Raw genomic sequence first — 21,310 nt, 5'->3', positions numbered from 1 at the left:
AATGAACCAGTAGCATGACAGATTCAGGGGAATGTCTTAAAGAGAAAGGGTTTTGAATCCCTTTAGGGTTTGTTTCGTGTCTGTTGCTCGTTGTGAGGGGGTGCTGGTGCTCGCTGTGAGGGCTGCTGGTGCTCGCTGTGAGGGCTGCTGGGTGAACTTGAGTGCAAAGAGCCAGGATACAGTCTAAACAGTTGTCACATTCTTCTATTTTTAATTGGGGCTGAAATTAGAACCGAAATAACAGCCACGATTTGCAGATGCTGATGGAAGTGCAGAAAAGTTTTGACACATTTTGAAGAATACATAGTGCTGGATACATGAGAAAATACTACTCCTACAGCCCATCATTAATCAGTATAAGAGGTGACTATTTTGCATGTGCATCATAGCTAAAACCTTTGCCATGGAAACAGCTTTAGTTATCTATTTTTAAGATTTATGTAACAGCCTTGCATTTTAATTCTCTCGGAATGAGAAAAGCCTTTCGCGAGTTAACTATACATTTGTGTTTATTTGGCTGGAATACTCACAGTACGCGCAGTATCACCTCGGGTACTGAAGTGGCATCAGTGTTTCCTCACCACGGGGCTATCTGAGTTTTTTGGAGAGCACATGTTCCTTTGTATGCAGGTGTGTTCTGCCTCTCACTTCACCCGTCGTGTAACTCCTCTTTACGCCGTGCACACTGCTGGTTATGTAACACCAGGAGGAGAAGACACGATTCCTATAAACACAGCACACCAAGAACAGCTATTTTAATTACTGTCCAATATCAATCCAAAAGCTCAATACTCATTAGGTATACATGTACACGTGCTCAATTTTTTATACATGTACACGTGCTAACCTCTCTTGCCTTTACCGAAGCCCAATCATAAGATAAGATATTCCTTTATTGTCCACACATGGGGAAATTTCGGTGTTGCAACGCAGTAGATACAGAGTAAAGGATAGATAACTTATAGGAAGTTAATAGAAAAACTCTTATAAACAAAACAAAAAACTCTTATTAACAAAACTCCTCTCATATCTTAATAGGGAATGGAGGAAAATAAATAATAATAATATAATAAAGATAAAATAAAATAAAAGTAAAATAAAGTAAATAATAATAAAATAAAGTAAAGTAAAAATAGCTAACATAAGACTGAATAATACTAATACTAATGGTAAGTAAACAAAACACTCTTATTTACATCAGTTATATGCACATGAATATGGCCTTAATTGCTTGTGAGTATGACAGTAATTGCACATGAATATGACAATCATCTGTCGGTTTTTAGCAAATCTAATTACGGCCCCGCAGTTTAGGCTCATTCTCATGCCAGAGGGACGGCTGTATCTTCGGCCCAGGCGAGGTGAGCGGCCGTGACGTCAGATCAGGTGATGACCTTGATGAAGGAGCGTTGCTCTGAAAGTCTTTGTCAGTGGGAAGGGGTCGGTTCAGTTGCATGTCTCTGTAGCGGAGGGTGTGTGTAAAAGAGAGAATCCCAGCCTCTTTCAGATGGTGTCGGGCGGGCTGGGCGATGACGCAGCACTCGCTTGGTTTTTGCGTTAAACGTGAGTCTGGGACATGCTGTGCCGAGCTGAGCTGTGTCCAGCCTGGCGTCATTGTGTAAGACCAACGAGAAGTTATTGTCAAGGACAAAGACGTGACGGATGGAGACGGAAGTGCAAATCGGACATGGGCTAAATTTAAACATGCAATAAACTAAATGAGTGCATTGTATGGAGACTAGGGCTGTAACTAATGATTATTTTAGATGTTGACTGGTCAGCGATTACTCTTTGATTGGTTTGACTAGTTTTTGAGACTTTAAAGATATTAGCAACCAAATACAAATTGAAATATGGTGACTGGAAGCTTCTAGAGAGAGAATATCTAGGAATAAAATGTAAAATTGAGGAAAATCAGAAATAATTGATTCATTTTGATTTGAAAATGCAGCTGTCTTTGCTATAAAAGGTCCTTTCGTATCCGTCTGTATAGTCCAGATAACAATTACGATGACCAAATTAGGATTACAGTCCACTAGTCACAATTAGTCGATTAAGTGCTGCAGCCTTAACGGAGATACACAGGTTAAACCTTACATTGTTTGACTGTTTTGAAATGTTACCTCTTAGCATTTAGCTTCAGCTGGGCTACCATCTGTGTGTGTGTGTGTGTGTGTGTGTGTGTTTTAATGTTGGTGCTTTCAGGCTCAGAGCACCATAAAATGTGGTCCCTATGACAAAGGTTGACAGGAGGCTCTCTGAATCACCCTCACATGGGGCAGATGCTGTAGCTCCTGTCGGCTGGATCTCTGTGGCTTGTTCCCATCCCCCTCGCTCCTCCTCTGACTCTCCTCAGCTGCTGCTACAGCGGTTGCTCTTCAGCTCCATATAATGAAAATTTCAGTAGCTTCGCCGCAGTTTAGTCATTCGTTACAGAAATAGACTACATACGTAATGATATTCATTTTGTCTGTGTTACATGCTGCAAATAATGTGTTTGTGTGTGTGTGTGTCTGTGTGTGTGTGTTTGTGTGCGTGTCTGTGTGTGTGTGTCTGTGTGTGTGTGTTTGTGTGCGTGTGTGTGTGTGTGTGTTTGTGTGTGTGTGTGTGTTTGTGTGCGTGTTTGTGTGCGTGTGTGTGTGTTTGTGTGTGTGTGTGTGTGCGTGTGTGTGCGTGTGTGTGCGTGTGTGTGTGTGTGTGTTTGTGTGTGTGTGTGTGTGTTTGTGTGTGTGTGTGTGTGTGTGTTTGTGTGCGTGTGTTTGTGTTTGTGTGCGTGTGTTTGTGTGTGTGCGTGTGTGTGTGTGTTTGTTTGTTTGTGTGTGTGTTTGTTTGTTAGTGTTTGTGTGAGTGCGTGTGTGTGTGAGTGTTTGTGTGTGTGCGCGTGTGTGTTTGTTTGTTTGTGTGTGTGTTTGTTTGTTAGTGTTTGTGTGAGTGCGTGTGTGTGTGAGTGTTTGTGTGTGTGCGTGTGTGTGTTTGTTTGTTTGTTTGTTTGTGTGTGTGTTTGTTTGTTAGTGTTTGTGTGAGTGCGTGTGTGTGTGTGTGTGTTTGTGTGTGTGTGTTACTTTGTCGGCCGTAGTATTAGCAAAATGTCAAAGGGTTAGGGTTTGGGTAAGGGTTAGGGTTAGGGTTAAGGTTAGGGTTAGGGTTAGGGTTTGGGTAAGGGTTAGGGTTAAGGTTAGGGTTAGGGTTTGGGTTTGGGTAAGGGTTAGGGTTAGGGTTAGGGTTAGGGTTTGGGTTTGGGTAAGGGTTAGGGTTAGGGTTAGGGTTTGGGTAAGGGTTAGGGTTAAGGTTAGGGTTAGGGTTAGGGTTTGGGTTTGGGTAAGGGTTAGGGTTAGGGTTAGGGTTAGGGTTAAGGTTAGGGTTAGGGTTAGGGTTAGGGTTTGGGTAAGGGTTAGGGTTAAGGTTAGGGTTAGGGTTAGGGTTTGGGTAAGGGTTAGGGTTAGGGTTAGGGTTTGGGTAAGGCGGCTCTCACTCTGAACCTGCTCTGAAAGAAGAGAATCAGCTCTTAATGATCAGAGACAACATACTGCTCTTCAAAAACAGAGCTTGATATTAGTCTGTTTCTCATCTGGAAGTAGTTTTTAGGATTGGTTGGTGATGTTCGCCTAAAACTATCATATCAGCTCCTTTTAGATGTACTCGGGCTTCATCATGTGACATTCCCATGAAACATGTCACTGTTCCCCCTCGCCCCACTGACTCCTCTGTCTTAATGTAGCCTTAATGTAGTGAGGGATGCCGGCTCCATGTCACTGATGCAAATGCACAGTGCGTCATTAAAATTTCATGCAAATTGCCACGTTTTATTGAAACAATAATGAGGTTATCCACAGAAAGCCTTAGCCGTGCTCTTACTTCTCTCAAAACCACCAAAGCCATGGCAGGTCAACTGAAACTGAAACAATACACTCACATTCAAAATCATTCACACTCATTTATCCAGTTAAATTATGATGAATCCACTATATTTATAGATGTATACATGGTCAGCTAAACTCAAATACTAGACTGAAAAAACATACCACACTGAATTTAACTTAATTCACATTATTTTCAATGTGTTTGTTTGCTTACTAATTTCTTTTCTTTTTTCTCTTTGCAGACATTTATAGTGCTAAATAGAGGAAAGACAATCTTCCGTTTTAGTGCCACATCTGCCTTGTACTTCATAAACCCTTTGAATCCAATTAGACGATTTGCTATTAAAATTTTGATACATTCATATCCTTTCAGACGAGCTTGTCACTGCTTATAAAATGTGTCTAGTTATTGTTTTATTATTCATGATGCTGTTCTAGTCCATGTTTCACGCAGCTGCTGCTAAAACGGGAAGATGAGACTTAAAAATGTCTCCTAATGGCATGAAAGATCACAAAAACCCCACCAAAATGCGAGGTGCTAAGTTATAATAGACGCAGCTGGTGTTAAACAACAGAAAGAATAGAAACAATGAGTCATCCTTTAGAGTAAACCAGGTTAGCGCTGCTCTTAAAGCCTATTATTAGCGAACAATAGCATGTCTATCTCCACACACAGGCCTGTCCCACGTCTATTGTTTACACCCATGTTACGTGTCTCAACAAATCTGAAGCAAATTGGCCCAGAATAAACCGCATGTCACCTTTGTTTGTGTACATGCACTGTGTTGTGTCAGTTTAGAATTACTGTGACACTTTTCTTAATCATTTACAACTCAAAAAGACTACAACACTTCTATTTCACGCTGTTCGTTATCTCTGTGTTGCTGCTTTGCGACCGTTTAAGCAGCACTTCCCCCGAAAAAAGGGATGCGTTCCAGCGTGCTATAGTTTGGTCAGAGAGGAAGCCAAATGTGCAGCAGCTGAATATTATATCATGGCTCAAGTAATGTCCGAAATGAGGTGATAGATATTACAACAGGGGGATGAATGTAAATGTGATTGGGTAACAATGTACAGTAGTTCATCCACCGTGTGTTTTCTTAACCAACGTTCCACCCTTTTCAGCATGATCATTATGTGTACCATTTTGACCAACTGTATATTCATGACCTTTAGCGATCCTCCTGAGTGGTCCAAGCAAGTAGAGTAAGTACCATTTCCTCACGCTTATGTCTTGTGTCTTGCTGGTTTCTTTTGATCCAACGTCTTGATCCGATTCTGTCACTGCATTTGTCTTTCAGGTACACATTCACAGGAATTTATACATTTGAGTCTCTTGTAAAAATCACAGCGCGAGGATTCTGTATAGATGGGTTTACGTTCCTTCGAGACCCATGGAACTGGCTGGACTTCATGGTGATTTCTATGGCGTGAGTATATCTCTCGAATAGTTTGAGGATGTGAAAATGTTGTTTTTTTCCGCATATGCTCAACCGTATGTGTGGCGGTTGTGGCTCATATACACTCATTTTCCTGCCTCTGCCTAATAGCCATCTGCTGTGCTTCTGTTTACGCGCCATGTTTCTGGTGGTCCCACTCTTTGGGGTCTGAAGGGTTTCCATTCTGCATTCTACAGGACACTTCTGAAATCCCTCATCTTCTTAATCGGCGATCTCGTTCTCGCTGAAGACCAAACACTCCTACAATCAGTTCAGGGCATGGCGTGTCAGAGCCATGTAATCAGAGTCAACAAAACTGTGAAATAACAATGGATTGTCATCAGCTGCAGCTCACTCACACTTTCATTTTTAAGTACTTTGAAAGAGTGAATATTCCTTCTATTCTTCAATTACTAAACTATTTATTGCCTCCTTTCATATTGCATGGAAATGGAAGGTTAAATGAGTATCAATACCATTCCTCTTTGATGATTATAAGGCTCTGACAGGCGGTTCCCACTAAGTCGCTCTGTATATGACACGACTGCATATGAACTCTTTCTTGACCTGTAAATAACCAGCTCTTGTCACTGTGGTCTGATCCTGCAGGTATATAACAGAGTTTGTAAACCTAGGCAATGTCTCAGCTCTGCGCACGTTCAGGGTGTTGAGGGCTTTGAAAACTATTTCTGTAATTCCAGGTAAGACAGGATGGGGCGGTGGGACGGTCGGGGGCGGGTCAGTGTTAGCTCGGTGTCTTGTCTCTCTTCCCTTGTTCCTTCCACCCTTCTCCTCAGTGGACAGGCTCTGTTGAGTGGCGTCGTCTCCTCCTGGTTCGGTGGTGGTGGTGCTGGTGTTGTGCTCTTGACGTGTGTGGTTTTGTCATCGTGCTGTTCTGTGTGTGATCCTTCCCCTATTTCAGATATATAACAGAGTTTGTGGACCTGGGCAATGTATCTGCGCTGAGAACGTTCAGAGTTCTCCGAGCACTCAAAACAATCTCTGTCATTCCAGGTGAGACTCAGTTTAAACACTAAGGCTGATCCTCTCACCCTTTCTTTTCTGCTCACTACTCTTATTATGGTTACAATTATTATTTTCGCAGCAACTAAATAATTGGACACAGCCATTTATTTTTATTTTTTTCCTCCAAAATTATCAAAAATGGTACTAATACATTTTTGATAGGCTTTGCAGTCTCCTCGAGGGCCCTCGAAAATGTTTCTCCTCTTCCCCAGTGGCACGCTCATTATGAAGCCTCAAGATCTCGAAGGCAGCTGTGTTTCCCTCCAGAAATAACTGAAACTCGGTCCTAGCTTACAGAAATAGCCATAACGTCCTCCTATCCTCTATATCACTCAGAAGAGCTCTGTATTACATTGGTTCACAGCCCTTAAAGGAGAAGCTTAGCTATAACTACAACTAAACAAGAAAATGAAACGGTGCACAAGCTACAACTACTACTGACCATAGTATACCAATATAGGCTTGAATGAAAAGTAATTAACCTTTATTAAAAAAAAGAAACTAAAGCATTTGCTTCTCCCTTAACCATAGCTTCCTAAAATAATGTAAACTGTTGTATTTTAAAGGCTAAACTAATCGAGCCTACAATGATGCTGGTATGGAATAGCTCATAGCCTCATAAACCCAAAGGAAAACACCCATTACTTATGTATGAAGACTGCCAAGCCTAGTTTGGGAACACATCTCTTGATGATGCATGATGCTTTTGAGTCACTTGCTTTATAACACTAGCCTATCGAGAGCTTGGCTGACAAATGGCATTGAAAGTTTGATTTGTCCTCTTTTGATTTTTTGTTTTTACTTTGTTTACAGATTTATTTGGTTGAGGCCAACATGTTTGATATACAACAAGAATCAGCACGTTCAGATTATAGGGGGACGCAAAGGTTGTGTGACCTATTGACGTTTTAATCACTGGAACAGATGCACTTCTATTGATGGGAACTGTAAAACTCAACAATGTCAAATAAAATAAAAGGGGAAAGACAGGAAAGGAAAGTAACTAATACAGGTTATTTTAGGAATAACTTAATTTAGAATTGTTTGCAAAATACAAACCTAAACTGTTTTATTGAGGAATTGTACAGTGAAAGTAAAATAGTATGCTGTGATTTCAAAATAAATATTACTGTCATTTACTGTTAGATTCAAATGTAAACATATTTCGCCACTCTATGAAGGCAATAAACAGGTTACGTAGACACCACTGAATAATATAATGTAGTTGATAATTGAGCCATAGTGTCCAGTTAGATTCAGGGTGTGGTCTTGCCAACTCTTTTGTGTGAACGCTGCAGAGGAAGCCCGGCCCCAAGGTAATCTCTGTGTGGAGTGAACATGTGACGAGACAGACTGCAGGGTCACATTTTGAGGAGTCAGTGCTTTGCTCTATAAACCTTGTACAAGACAGTTCAAGAAAGTGCCCTTCACTGGCATTGAACTGGTCCTGTTCAGCCTTGGAGTTTAAATGACTGCATGTGTTTTCCAGCCCCTGCCTGTGCCATTGTCCCCCTCATGTTCCTCTTTGTGCTGCTGTGTTCTCCTCCTTATAAACTCCCTCTCACTTTTCTGCAGCCTTCCCCCTCTATTTCACTTTAGACATATTTGTTATGAATCTACAAAAATAGTTAGTGTTTTTTTTTAATCCAAAAAGCATAAAGGAAAAGTGTGGGAAGGCTCCTAAATATTTTCTGTTTGTTTTGTTTCTAGATATGTTATATGTAAATGTACTGTATGTATTAATACAGTTTTTTTTATCCATTATTATTTAATTTCCTTTATAGAAGTACTAAAAGATGATGTGATAAATTGCAATTATCAAATGTAGACAACTGATGATTATTGAAGCCTTAAATGTAACAATTCAGAACATATTTTAATTTAATTTGACCATATAAAGTCATAACATTTGTACTTTAGTGTAGAAGGATATGTGGTGGTCTGTGCTGCCCGTGCATCTCCTGTGCGGTCTGTAAACGTGCGTGTCCACCTCAGGACTGAAGACCATCGTGGGCGCCCTGATCCAGTCTGTGAAGAAGCTCTCAGACGTGATGATCCTGACGGTTTTCTGCCTCAGTGTTTTTGCCCTCATCGGCCTCCAGCTGTTCATGGGAAATCTGCGCCAGAAGTGTGTGATCTGGCCCATCAACACCACCGAGAGCTACCTGGCCAACGGCAGCAGGGGCTTCGACTGGGACGAGTACATCATGAACAAGAGTAAGTCCAGCGCGGCCTCTGTGAGCTGGCAGCGGTGCGGGGCAGGAGTCAGCCCATATGCTGGAACCAAAAAAACAATATGTCACTTTGGCACCGTGTAGACTGTAGCCTTTTGAAAATACACGCATAAGCAAGCAAAAATACTGGGGGGCTTTATTTGGCAAAAAAACCCTATAGCTTATGTGTAATAACTGGACATTTTCATTGAAATTCATTCATTGGATTGGTTTGCGATGTAATTTGCTCAAGATGGATTATTGTGGATACTTATTAAAGCATTGGAAAGATAATACACACATTTAATGACTCGATGTTTGTTTTCTCTTCAGCCAACTTCTATTTCCTGCCTAATCAGTTAGACGCCCTTCTTTGTGGAAACAGCTCAGACTCTGGGTGAGTTTCTGTCACAGCCTTTGCTCCTGGTCCCAGTGAGACCAGTGTGATTTCCATGTTTGATTAGAAGAAGCGCTGAGTCACGTTGGGTCAGTGCCTAACGGCTTCTTCTCTCTCCGCCTCAGCCGCTGCCCAGAGGGATACATGTGCATGAAAGCTGGGATGAATCCAAACTACGGATACACCAGCTTTGACAGCTTCGGCTGGGCTTTCCTCGCTCTCTTCAGGCTCATGACACAGGACTTCTGGGAAAATCTTTACATGCTGGTATGTCTGCATATGCACAGCAGGAAATGTTAGAGTATATAGAGTATATAGTGAAAACATCTCATGTACATAAGGTCAGTCCATGCGTTAGACTAATACGTCATCTTCGACATGTCCTTCCTGTATGGTTGCCACAGTCCAAAGCGAGACAAAATAAATAAAAAAGGATGAAACCAATTGAATTTGAATATATTTAATATTGTTAGCTCACAATACAACCAAGAATTATACACACCATTAAACTAGCACCAGGAAATAGGTCAAAATGCACATGTCCTGATTTAAAACATAGCTAAACTCTGTGCGTTGAGCCCTAGTGTGAGGATGCAAATTCAGATAAAGAATGGCTTGGAATCATGAACAGTAACCAGACCCTCTTGTCTATATGTGCGGATACATGTGTGTTTGTGTGCGTGTTAGAATCCCAGTGCCCTGTCCTGGACCTACTGTCAAGAGGAAGCAAATACAGTTCTGCTGTCAAAAATGCCAAATCTGAGCAGTACAGCTGACGTCTTTGTTTGTGATGAATCATTGTGTGACCAGGTTTCTGCTGAGCTCGACACACGGTTTAGGGTCATGTTTCAGCTGTCACTCTTTGTGTCCATGTCTGTCTTTTCTGCCTCTAAACAGACCCTGAGAGCTGCTGGAAAGACATACATGATCTTCTTTGTGCTGGTAATCTTTGTGGGCTCTTTTTATTTGGTCAATCTCATCCTGGCTGTGGTTGCTATGGCTTATGAGGAGCAGAACCAAGCCACAATGGAGGAGGCCCTGCAAAAGGAGGAAAAATTTCAAGCTATGCTGGAGCAGCTCAAGAAACAACAAGAAGACGCCCAAGTAAGACATCCTCATACTTTAAAAGCTCTCACGATTGTTCATAAAATTGACTGGATTTCTGTTTTTTTCCTAGACTGCTGCTATGGCAACCTCTGCGGGCACAGTTTCAGAGGATGCAGTAGAAGACGATGGAGGAGGGCATCTATCGTGCAGTTCTTCAGAGATGTCCAAACTTAGCTCCAAGAGTGCCAAAGAGCGCCGAAATCGCAAGAAGAAGTGGCGGCAGAAAGAACAGGAGAAAGAGAAAGGCGACAGTGAAAAGTTTGTCAAATCTGAGTCGGACGACGGCGGCAAAAGGAGCCGCTTCCGGTTTCCTGATAATCGTCTTGGTCGAAAGTCTTCCATAATGAACCAAGTAAGGACACAGATTGAGTGAATGATCTACTCCAATGACATGAGCCCTTTGACAGCTTTGTTTAAGCCCAGATCAATGATACCTTTGTGTCATATACTGGCTGTTCTAACACATTCCACCCATTAGATACATTGTGTATGTGGTCAGAAATGTGATTTATTTCTTGTGAGCAGCTCTAATAATACATGGATCAATACTTGCGGCAGCTCGGATGGTTCTCATGACTCATGCTCTTGGTGTTGTACGAGCTGCACATGCCTGAATCTCTGTCCTGCCAGTGTGACCTTGAAGGATATCACTGACCTAATTCTGCATTTACCCTCATATCACATGCCCACTACAGCAGAAACGCTTCCTCAGGGAAAACTCTGGTGGTTGCACTTCATTTCACAGACCTCACACAAGCTAGCTTCTTTCCCCTTGACCTCGAGATTTAATGAACTGAACAAAAATAGAGTAATTCATGGTAATTCCTGAGCGACTTGAGCGATACCTCTCTCTTTCTCCTCTGCAGTCACTCCTCAGCATACCTGGCTCACCTTTCCTGTCTCGACACAACAGCAAGAGCAGCATATTCAGCTTCAAGGGCCGCGGTAAGGATGTGGGCTCAGAGAACGAGTTTGCCGATGATGAACACAGCACAGTGGAGGAGTTTGAGGAGCGCCGGGGCTCCCTGTTCAGCCCGTACAGACGGAACAGCTACACCGGCTATCACGGCAAGAGGAACAGCACGGTCGACTGCAACGGCGTGGTGTCCCTCATCGGCCCCGGGCTCGGTGGACGCCTTCTGCCTGAGGTGAAAATAGATAAGGCAGATTCTGATGACAGTGTAAGGAAGTCAATGAGTAGACCTACATCTAGGCATGGCCTCTTACCGCCCGAACCTCTCTGTCTGATTCTATCTTCTACTCTGTCATCTTGCAAGTTTCGTATGTATCTCTTGGCTCAGCACTCGCGCCTTCCCTCCCCCAGTCCCTGCAGTGTATGCTGCCCTCCAACAATAGGCAAAGGATGGAGAAAAAAATAGATTTGAGTAGGATTAGATTATTATTGTTATTATTATCATTATTATAGATCTTTCCCATAAGACATTTTTTGTTTAAACTGTGTCTTTCAGTGACTTCCAGCATTATTTTGTTGTTGGTTCATATACTGTTTGATACTGTTCCTAAAAATGTAATATATAAACAATAGATATTATTCACTGGAAACATTTAAAGCACCGTTGGATATGTGTCTATACCATTTTTCAATGAACGATATTTCAGTGTTCTGTATTGAAACAGCTTATTTGATGACATGGTCCAGTGTGTTGATGTGTTCCTCCTCCGTGCAGGCGCCCGATCCTCTGCTAGCCTGAGTGGGTAGAGCTACAGTAGGAGGCGGAAGAAGCAGAGGGGATCAGCACAAACACATATTTGCATAAAACACTGCGAATATCCCCAAACATAGAGACTATTACACCATCTGATAAAGCCTCAATGACAACACTTAGTTAAGAAAGGAGGGCTGCAGTCCTTGTCTGTCTATCTCTCACTGTTTCTCAAACTCTCCCTGGTACACACTAGTAAACTAGTCTCTCCTCTTTGTAGTTAGCATGGTAGTTTTCGTAGATCTAGCAGTAGATCTTCAACTATGGTGTTTGTAATTTCCTCTCCTTCTCTTTGACTTGGAGCATGTTGTGCATGACAAATGAATGAATCTGAATTATCTGCCTCATATGAACTCTGAAATTCTCTTGACTCTATGGTTGCAATATAAATTGTATGGTTTCAAATTAGGAAGATAAAGTAATGTGATTTTAATACATGTAAAATGGCCGGAATTGGGAGATATTTTTCAACTAGTTTTGACCTAATAATTATATTGCAATGGCAGCAAAGTCTCCATTATTGCATGACAGGACTGATGATGCATTTATGCACACAAAAATCTCATGTTTTATTTAATCTTGATGATCTAATTACATTCAAACCCAATTAGGTCCGATACCCCTAAACCATTGCTCCCACTTTGGCTGATACCTGCATGCATTTACAGCATACACACATCTTCCTTGAAACCAGCATTGAGGTAGAAATTAATGAAAAATGCCCTGTTCCTAATTCTGAACAATCTGATCCTCAACTACTTTTCCTGCCAATGCTGTTGTGCACTTCCCTCCACCTGCCTCCGGTGGTGCTGTGGGATGGTGTTCATGTCCTCTCCATGGGTGCTTGATTCTTCCTCTCCTCCTGACAGCCGACTACTGAGGTTGAGGTGAAGAAGAAGCTGTCGGGCTCCCTGATGGTGTCTGTGGACCAGCTCAATACCTCCTTTGGGCGGAAAGAGCGGGCCAACAGTGTCATGAGCGTCATTACCAACACACTAGTGGAGGGTACTGCCATTTAACCCAGCTATTTAACCTGCTCTCTCTCATTACTATTCTTTAACTAGGGCTGCTATCATTGATTGACAAGTTTGACATGAATTTTCTGCTTATTTGCTTTGCATTTCCAACAAGTACCAGATACATACAATGCATTAAGTTATTTCAGTACCATAGCATGCACATCTCTTTTGCACACAATAATGCTTGATTATAACATCTAATCCGCGCTATGTCTTCAGAACTGGAGGAGTCTCAGCGCAAGTGTCCTCCTTGCTGGTATAAGTTTGCTAACACTTTCCTGATCTGGGAGTGCTCCCCTATGTGGATCAAGATCAAGGAGATTATGAACATGATAGTGATGGATCCCTTTGTGGATTTAGCCATTACTATTTGTATTGTTCTCAACACCCTCTTCATGGCAATGGAGCACTACCCGATGACCACTGACTTTGAGGACATGCTGTCTGTGGGCAATTTGGTGAGTATGTTATTTCTATTGTTTTTTCTTTCTATATTTTTGTGTTGTTGGTATTTTTAATCTAAGTGTATCCTGAAAGTCTGACACTCATTTTCTAGCCCTCTCTTTTTTTTGCTTTGAAACATTGGAGAACTTGTACCAATCTGTTTTTACTCAACTGAAGAGCTTAATATGTGACCTTTAGAGCTATTTTTGGAACAACTGTCAACTTTCAGAGCTTTGGAAAGAAGAAAGCACATTATTCATCTGTGTCCTGTGTTGTGTTCTGTGCACTTGTCATGTTTGTGTGTTTCCTGTCTTTTTCATTGTGGCATGTTTCTCTCTTCTGCTTGAGTAAAGCTTCAGAGGGACCAGCCTCACCGGTGGGCTGACATTAATATTTCATGAAACGTGATCGATGATAGCTCTGAAATGGTGCCTTGAATCACTGCACAGATAACTCAACCTGGCTATTTTCAATGTATTTTAGGAAAGCTGAGACAAAATGTCATTGGGTTTAGCATAGTTTATATCACATAAGGAGAATTACAATGCAATTTCTATGAAAAGATGGCTGCTTGCTGTATCAATAAAGCATCAATACTGTATCTTCTGGCACTGCTGATAATGCCTCCCCAAAATAGAGCCAAAATAAAGTTACAAAACTCAATGAGTCCGACTACACTACACAATTAAAGTATATTCATCAGACACACTAAATACACTGTAATTATAGGTAAATGGTAGTTTGTGTTTTGAAATATAAACTTAAACATGTCTTGTACATTTGAGCTATAGATAGATTTATAAACAGAGTGTCACAAAACAAATGCCATTTTGATCGAGCGCTCACGTTCCCAGAGTGTGCGCGTTACTGAGCTGAACATCGTTTTGTCCCATGTGTTGTCAGGTGTTCACAGGGATCTTCGCTGGAGAGATGCTCTTCAAGCTCGTGGCCATGGATCCGTATTATTACTTCCAGGAGGCTTGGAACTGCTTTGATGGTTTCATTGTGACGCTGAGTTTAGTGGAGCTGGCTCTGGCAGACGTGGAGGGCCTCTCAGTGCTGCGCTCATTCCGTTTGGTAAATCTTGTTTTTACACTGAATTTAAGCATTTATGTTTTAATGAATATAAATCCACCAGATAACGTAAACTGTCTGAATGATATGTATATACTGACCAGCTCACTATTGTTTACTTACTGAACTTCAAGCTAGCGAGAAAAGAACAAACCAAAGTCACAAAGAAAGGTTACCTAGCACAGCAGTATAAATAATTGCCGCTAATAACGACAATAACTTACAAAATAGCCCTGCGACGAGTTGGCCACTGTCCAGGGTGTACCCCGCCTAAGGCCCGAAGTCACTGGGATAGGCTCCAGTCACCCGCGACCCCGAAAGGGAACAAGCGGTAGAAAATGGAGGGATGGATGGAACTTACAAAATTCAGTAACATATAATTTTCATATATAATCCTTGTTATAAGCTTTTGGTTAAGTTTAGTTTTTTGGCTCAATAAATGGTACAATTAATTAAGTTTTGGGCTTTGTTTGTTTCTTGTATTGTTATGGTTAAGATTAGGGCCAGAGTGGAGGTTATGGATTTTATAAAAACAAATCTTTACAATGTGAGAAAACAGAGAACCTAATTGTAATATAATTATAATAATAACCTACATTTGATTTATAAAGCAGTTAACGTTTAAAAGCAAAATCTTTACAAACGCAGACATGCAATAGAAAATACAAGTAAACATTTTGTGGGATCATACGGTGTGGGAAGTACATGCTCCCGTTTTAAACTAACTTTCTATTTGTTTCTGTTCTTCTGCCATAGCTGAGAGTATTTAAACTGGCTAAGTCCTGGCCCACCCTGAACATGCTGATCAAAATCATTGGCAACTCAGTGGGAGCCTTGGGAAACCTGACCTTGGTGCTGGCCATTATCGTTTTCATCTTTGCTGTGGTGGGCATGCAACTGTTCGGCAAGAGCTACAAAGACTGTGTGTGTAAGATCGCTCAGGACTGTGAGCTGCCCCGCTGGCACATGAACGACTTCTTCCACTCATTTCTGATCGTCTTCCGGGTTCTGTGTGGAGAGTGGATTGAGACCATGTGGGACTGCATGGAGGTCGCTGGTCAGGCCATGTGCCTCATTGTCTTTATGATGGTCATGGTCATCGGTAATTTAGTGGTGAGTGCTGTGAAAACATGACGTTCACACATGCAGCAGGATTTGGCTTGAGTGAAATAAAACAATTTTTTTTAATCTCATCTCTAGGTGTTGAACTTGTTTCTTGCCTTGCTGCTGAGCTCGTTCAGCGCCGACAACTTAGCAGCCACCGATGATGACGGGGAACCAAACAACCTGCAGATCTCCGTTATGCGCATCAAGAAGGGAATTGCCTGGTTTAAAGCGAAGATGCGAATCGTGATGGCCAAAAAACCTCTGGAAGACGAGCAAAAACCACTTGAAGACATGTATGGGAACAAAGTGAATTGCATTGCTAACCACACTGGGGTCGACATCAACCGAGACCTGGACTACACCAAGAACGGTAACGGGACCACCAGTGGCATTGGCAGCAGCGTTGGCAAGTATGTGCTGGATGATGCCCACATGTCGTTCATCCACAACCCAAACCTGACCGTCTGCGTGCCCATCGCTGTCGGAGAGTCGGACTTCGAAAACCTGAATACAGAGGACTTCAGCAGCGAGTCAGACATCGAAAACAGTAAAGAGGTTAGTCCTCAAGGCCTTTAAATAAAATAAAATACTTCTTGCATTTGCTATCCCAGTATCAAGATCAGTATCAAGATTAGATAATATATTTGGTAACATACTACGATTTTACTTCATTCAACATCATGTCATATTTAAACACATTTAAATAGTTTGCAACAACAGCAAAGAAGTTTTTGCACTTCTCATCTTTGCACTGTGTTAAAGTCAGTAGAGCATACAAGTGTGCTATATTTTTTCAGGATTAAGTATATTAGTAAATGTGAAAATATGATCTACATCCTTATTCTTTATCATCTTTATCCTTGCATGGATAAATGCACTGCCGTGGCTGTAGCTGGTCACTCTTCTCCATTAGTCAACTGAGTCTTCCATAAAAAACGGCTGCATGGATGAAATGGACATCTGTCGAGGAATGTAGTTTTACAAAATGTATTTAGAAGACTTTCAGGGCAGATGTTCAGTCACTTGATATTCCATTTGTGTTCATGTAGATGTAATATTAGGCGCTTCTATCACATCCATTCTTTTCTCTCTCTAAGCTCTGTAAAACGATCAGTGAAGCCTTCTTCCTGTTTGTCCACTTGTCCACTTGTCCACTTGTCCATGTATATGTATTTTCTTTGCTATTTGGTTAAACACACTGTTCCGATTACAGTGGTAATTGTGTATTGTTCAATATGTGACAGTAGGCTTATTTTATTTAAACACACATGCTGGGTACTTTAAAGAGTTGTTCTACCCAATTTTAAAATAATATTTAAATAAAGCCTACCTTTTTAGCTAGTGGTGTGTGTTTACACGGACCCAAGAAATCTGAAACATCTGGTAGGGTAATTGTTGTATTTGGAATGCATTTTAAAATAATAATCTTCAACCTTTTCTCTTTGTCTTTACCATTATCTTCGCTTATTTTCCCTTGTCAAAACCTGCACAAGTGTGAACGACCAGAAATAACTCAGATTTAACTAGTACATGACATTTCAATAATCTGATAACTCCAGAAATCAGATTATGGTCAGATGTTTGCATGCAAACAAAGCCACTGTTACTGAAAATAGATTGTAGGTAAAAAAATATGACGTTGTACCTAATGAATGTGTCTTTGTCGCTGCAGCTCGATGACACCAGTTCCTCGGAGGGCAGCACCATAGACATCAAGCCCGATGTGGAGGAAGTGGTTGTAGTGGAGACGGTAGAGGAGTACATGGAGCCAGAGGCGTGTTGGACAGATGGTGAGGCTGTTGGTTCTATTCTACTCGTATCCATAGTAGTCTCCTGTGTGCAGACTATTCATGTCAGAGCAGCCCTGGGTGGACAGCTGTGCCATGGCTTAGGTCCATATGTAAATACAAATTAAATGATTAGAATAATCTTGCTGATTCTTTGGTATGAATGAAAAAAAAAATAGCAAGAGAATTGAATATGTCACTGATCTAAGTTGTCCAATTCAACATTTAGGAATGTTGATATTGTCATAGAAACATTGAACTAAAATCACTGCAAAAACCTGGTACAATGTATATATAATACTGAGCAGAAGTGGTACAGTGATAATAGTACAGGTAATAATTCAAATGATGTGTGTGTTTGTTTGTTTGTCTGTCTGTTTGTCTGTTTGTTTGTTTGTTTGTTTGTTTGTTTGTCTGTTTGTCTGTTTGTTTGTGTGTGTGCGTGTGCTTGTTTGTTTGTTTGTCTGTTTGTGCGTGTGCTTGTTTGTTTGCTTGTTTGTTTGTTTGTCTGTTTGTGTGTGTGCGTGTGCTTGCAGGGTGTGTGGCCAAGTACAAGTGCTGTGATGTGCCCATCACCCATGGCTGGGGAAAGCCCTGGTGGTTCCTGAGGAAGACCTGTTACCTGATCGTAGAACACAATTGGTTTGAGACCCTCATCATCTTCATGATCCTCCTCAGTAGTGGGGCCCTGGTGAGAAACTCCTGCTCTGTAAAAACACTATTCTTTAAGGGACCTCAGTTTGCAGTAGAATAGGCACTGATAGAAGCACTATACATCACAGTAGCAGTTTTATGGGGGGTGTTCCCAGTGGGGCAGTCAGTTGGGGGAGGGCTCAGTGGGACATGTGAGTAATGGACTGGACAATTTATTCTTGAAGGTTTTGAAGCATGTCCTATCCTATCAAAATAAAGACTACACCTCCTTTACATTATCATAGCCAGCATATTGTTGTGTTAATCATTATTTGTGTAATAGTGAGTCTGCTCTGCTGCGTACTTTTGAATGAAACTGTTATAACCATTTGTGGCTGACGTATGGTCTTCTACAGGCTTTTGAGGATGTGTACATCGAACAGAGGAAAACCGTTCGAACTGTTTTGGAGTTTGCTGACAAGGTGTTCACCTACATCTTTATCCTGGAGATGTTACTCAAATGGGTGGCCTATGGGTTTGTGAAGTACTTCACCAATGCCTGGTGTTGGCTGGACTTTTTCATTGTTGATGTAAGTCGGGTTTTTTTCTATTTGTGTTTGATTGAAGAGGATTTTATAACGTCATCAGCAACACCACAAACCAACAGCAAGAACACCAAAGTCATTTCCTGAATCATAGAAAAGGATCATGGTTTTGACTTTAGGATAATATCCTAAAGTCAAAACCATGATCCTTTTCTATGATTCAGGAAATGATGTCAATACCACATAGAGTTAGGAAAAACAAATGTCTATTGTCAGAGATTTAAATGTCTCAAAAGGGTTTTCTGTTGGATGTGGTTAGCTGGTAAAGAGCAGGTTTCAGTTTCCTGCTGCATGATGGGGAGTCAATGTTGTGACATGTTGCTTTATAATTACATGAGATTACAGGGACTGTGTTTTGCAGGACTACTGTGTCTGTCCCTGTCAAGTGTAAATGTGCCTCTGTCACATTTAAGCTCCATCAAGCAGCAGTTTTTATCTGCCTCGCCATTCTACAACTCTGAGGTGCTTGAACTTGTGGTTATATTTAAAAAACTCTACATGTGACGAATCAAATTATTTTACAAAAATCACTGTAGAGGAAACAATCCTAGTGAAACCCATAACCAAATCATTTTCAAGTCATACTCAGAGCCGATGCAGTAGTTCCTGTCTCTTTGCCCTGTACAATGTCTGATATGTGCCTTTGTCCTTTCTCATTGTACTTTTCTGCTCCTTGTCTTTTGTCTGAAAGTACGAAAGCACAGACTCGGGAGTATTCCTTCTTTCCTGTGATCATTGTAAATTATATTTCCTTAATTTACATTGAATCTTTTGTTAGTATGAAAATGTATTTATACCACACAATTCACAAGGACTGAATAATCCCCTAGTTTAGTTAATATTATGTTGGCATTGATCACTTGCTGAAAAAACCCCCAGAATGCTCCAGACTTCTGACTTTCTTCTTGATTTAACCTCCACCTCTCCACAGTGTCCACCGTCAGGCAATACTTATAAACGGACACCTGTCATGAGCAGTGGTGCCTTACCTCCTGAACACACAGCAGGTGTTCACTGTTAGTTTCCTATCCCATATCTCATTCTGACTACAGCCAGTGTAGCTTCAGTACTGAGATAGTTTAGATACATGTATTAGACTCATTTATTAGGCCAATTTTGTTTCAGGGACCATAACAAGCAAATATATTTCTTATTAACTAGTCAGTATCACTACTCTCAAAGACCTCGCCCTGCTGTGGGTGTGTTTGGCACGTTTGCAAAGGCGTAAACAGACTGACATCCCTTCTTTCTCCTCCCCCCCTTTGTCCTCTTCCTATACCTGTTGAAAGTATGACCCAGAAATGTGTTGAGACTGTGCTGAGATGTAATGATGGTGGTGACAGGCGGTCGGCGGTAAGTGTGGTCTTCACAAACGCCCCTCTGAAAACATGGTGGTGAGTTTGGCTTGTGCTGTGGCCTCTGCTGTCTTGTGTTGTGTGATCTGACTCTCTATGACGGGGCACCATCATTAGACCGGCCTGTGTGTTCTCCTCATCATCCCTTTTGATTTATTCTCTTTTTTTGTTGTTCGTGTATGTTTCAATTGTTTGGAAGGAATACAATACAAAACATTTCTTATGCGATTAGCCCACTTGAGTTTATTAAAGTTGTCATTCCTCGCTCATCTTTCTTTTCCACTCAGATTACGTCATTGTTCTGTTTCTTTCTTTTGATTTTAGTTTGTTTCATTTGGCTTTGGTTTGTGCTGTCGTCATCATGGGACCACAGCGTCAGATGTCACTGGCCTTGCCTTGCAGAGCTCAATGAGAAGGACCTGATGCCACTTCTGCACTGCTGGCTCAGCTGGGGGCCAGAGGTCGGGTACCCTAAAGGGGGCACGTCTGGGGGTCAGGCTGAAGGTGACGATAACCCCAAAACTAGCGTAGATCCAAGCAAAATCTTTATTTGACGCCCACATTTGTTATGTCGACCAGATGTGGATGTGGGACAATTCTATACACGTGAACGCAGCTACATTTACTATGTTTATCAACCTCTTATGTGACTTATGTGCTTTATTATCTGTGACGTCCTTCAAATTGAGCCTCCTATTTATTGCGTTTTCAGTCCAAATTCAGATTTTGCTTGGTTAATCCTCCCTCCGTGACTTTGGTAAGCTTGTGAGTTTGACGAGTTGGTGTCAAGTGGCTGGTTCAAGGTACATGTCTTCACTGTTGTTAATCTTACTTATTTCAAAGGAAGGAACTGGCAAACATCCCTTGAGTCAAATGTACAAAAAAGTACACATTTTAGACTAAAAGTAATTCGATCGAATCCTTTGAATCAAAATAAGAATCACTTGCTACAAAAAAGGTAAATAGCGTTAAAAAAAAAAGATCGTAACTTGACAGTGCCTTGAGTGGGCTCATGCCAGTTTCTTTGAGGTTGTGTGTTAATCCTTGGTACCTGTGTGTAAGTTGACTGTACAAGGTGTAATTATGTCCTTTCAGTGCCATCCGGTGCTATTGTTATGAACCATAATTGATCTGCTCCTAACCTCCGTCCCCTTTCGTGTGTGTGGTTTATGTGACCTCCCCTTTCACTTTATTGCTGTGTGAGCTTTGGATAAATGTTTAACAAGACAAAATGACAGACGTGTACATGTTTACCTGTATTCTTTTTCTTAGGTTCCATTAGTTTGTCTGTCTTAAATTATATGGGAATTTATGCCTCCTCCCAAGAGCGACATGGAGGGACTTTGTTAGAGGGGCAAGGGTAAGGCTCTCAAGTCTGTTGGGTTTTTATCAACTTCTACAGGGGAACCACTTCCCTTCTCCCTCCTCTTGCTCTCCCCCAACCCTTCTGCTTCTGCTTGTATCTGAACTAAATGTGTCTCCTTCCCCGTCTCTCTCTCTCTCTCTCTCTCTCTCTCTCT

At 41.4% G+C, this 21,310-nt stretch overlaps 2 protein-coding genes across 7 annotated transcripts in view; one reads left to right on the top strand and one right to left on the bottom strand.

Moving 5' to 3' along the window:
- Nucleotides 1-21,310, bottom strand: part of rpl10a (ribosomal protein L10a) — a 216,846-nt gene that overhangs the window by 170,701 nt on the left and 24,835 nt on the right. Inside the window, exon 1 of one of the 2 annotated variants that reach the window (XM_072450057.1) lies at nt 15,176-15,180. The exons of the other annotated variant lie outside the window; for it this stretch is intronic. Within the exon in view, the coding sequence (XP_072306158.1) occupies nt 15,176-15,178 (3 nt within the window). The 5' untranslated portion in view covers nt 15,179-15,180. Of the gene's footprint in view, nt 1-15,175; nt 15,181-21,310 lie in introns of those variants that run through there. 2 annotated transcript variants of the gene reach the window in all.
- Nucleotides 1-21,310, top strand: part of scn8aa (sodium channel, voltage gated, type VIII, alpha subunit a) — a 39,643-nt gene that overhangs the window by 8,473 nt on the left and 9,860 nt on the right. For 2 of the 5 annotated variants that reach the window (XM_072450047.1, XM_072450048.1), the window contains exons 3-20: nt 4,103-4,221; nt 4,977-5,066; nt 5,162-5,290; nt 6,222-6,313; nt 8,321-8,542; nt 8,872-8,935; nt 9,061-9,202; nt 9,833-10,039; nt 10,113-10,394; nt 10,909-11,223; nt 12,636-12,771; nt 13,005-13,243; nt 14,133-14,306; nt 15,060-15,416; nt 15,504-15,965; nt 17,083-17,200; nt 17,734-17,888; nt 18,247-18,420. In XM_072450047.1, coding sequence (XP_072306148.1) covers nt 4,103-4,221; nt 4,977-5,066; nt 5,162-5,290; nt 6,222-6,313; nt 8,321-8,542; nt 8,872-8,935; nt 9,061-9,202; nt 9,833-10,039; nt 10,113-10,394; nt 10,909-11,223; nt 12,636-12,771; nt 13,005-13,243; nt 14,133-14,306; nt 15,060-15,416; nt 15,504-15,965; nt 17,083-17,200; nt 17,734-17,888; nt 18,247-18,420 — 3,477 coding nt within the window. Of the gene's footprint in view, nt 1-4,102; nt 4,222-4,976; nt 5,067-5,161; nt 5,291-5,908; nt 6,001-6,221; nt 6,314-8,320; nt 8,543-8,871; nt 8,936-9,060; nt 9,203-9,832; nt 10,040-10,112; nt 10,395-10,908; nt 11,224-12,635; nt 12,772-13,004; nt 13,244-14,132; nt 14,307-15,059; nt 15,417-15,503; nt 15,966-17,082; nt 17,201-17,733; nt 17,889-18,246; nt 18,421-21,310 lie in introns of all 5 variants that reach the window. The other 3 variants (XM_072450051.1, XM_072450052.1, XM_072450049.1) reach the window with 3 other exon arrangements.

Source organism: Eucyclogobius newberryi, unplaced genomic scaffold (genome assembly GCF_026437365.1).
Source record: "Eucyclogobius newberryi isolate DKJ021-1_F unplaced genomic scaffold, fEucNew1.0.hap1 SCAF_17, whole genome shotgun sequence".
NCBI classification, from domain to species: domain Eukaryota; kingdom Metazoa; phylum Chordata; class Actinopteri; order Gobiiformes; family Gobiidae; genus Eucyclogobius; species Eucyclogobius newberryi.
This window is presented reverse-complemented; position numbering and strand designations above follow the sequence as displayed.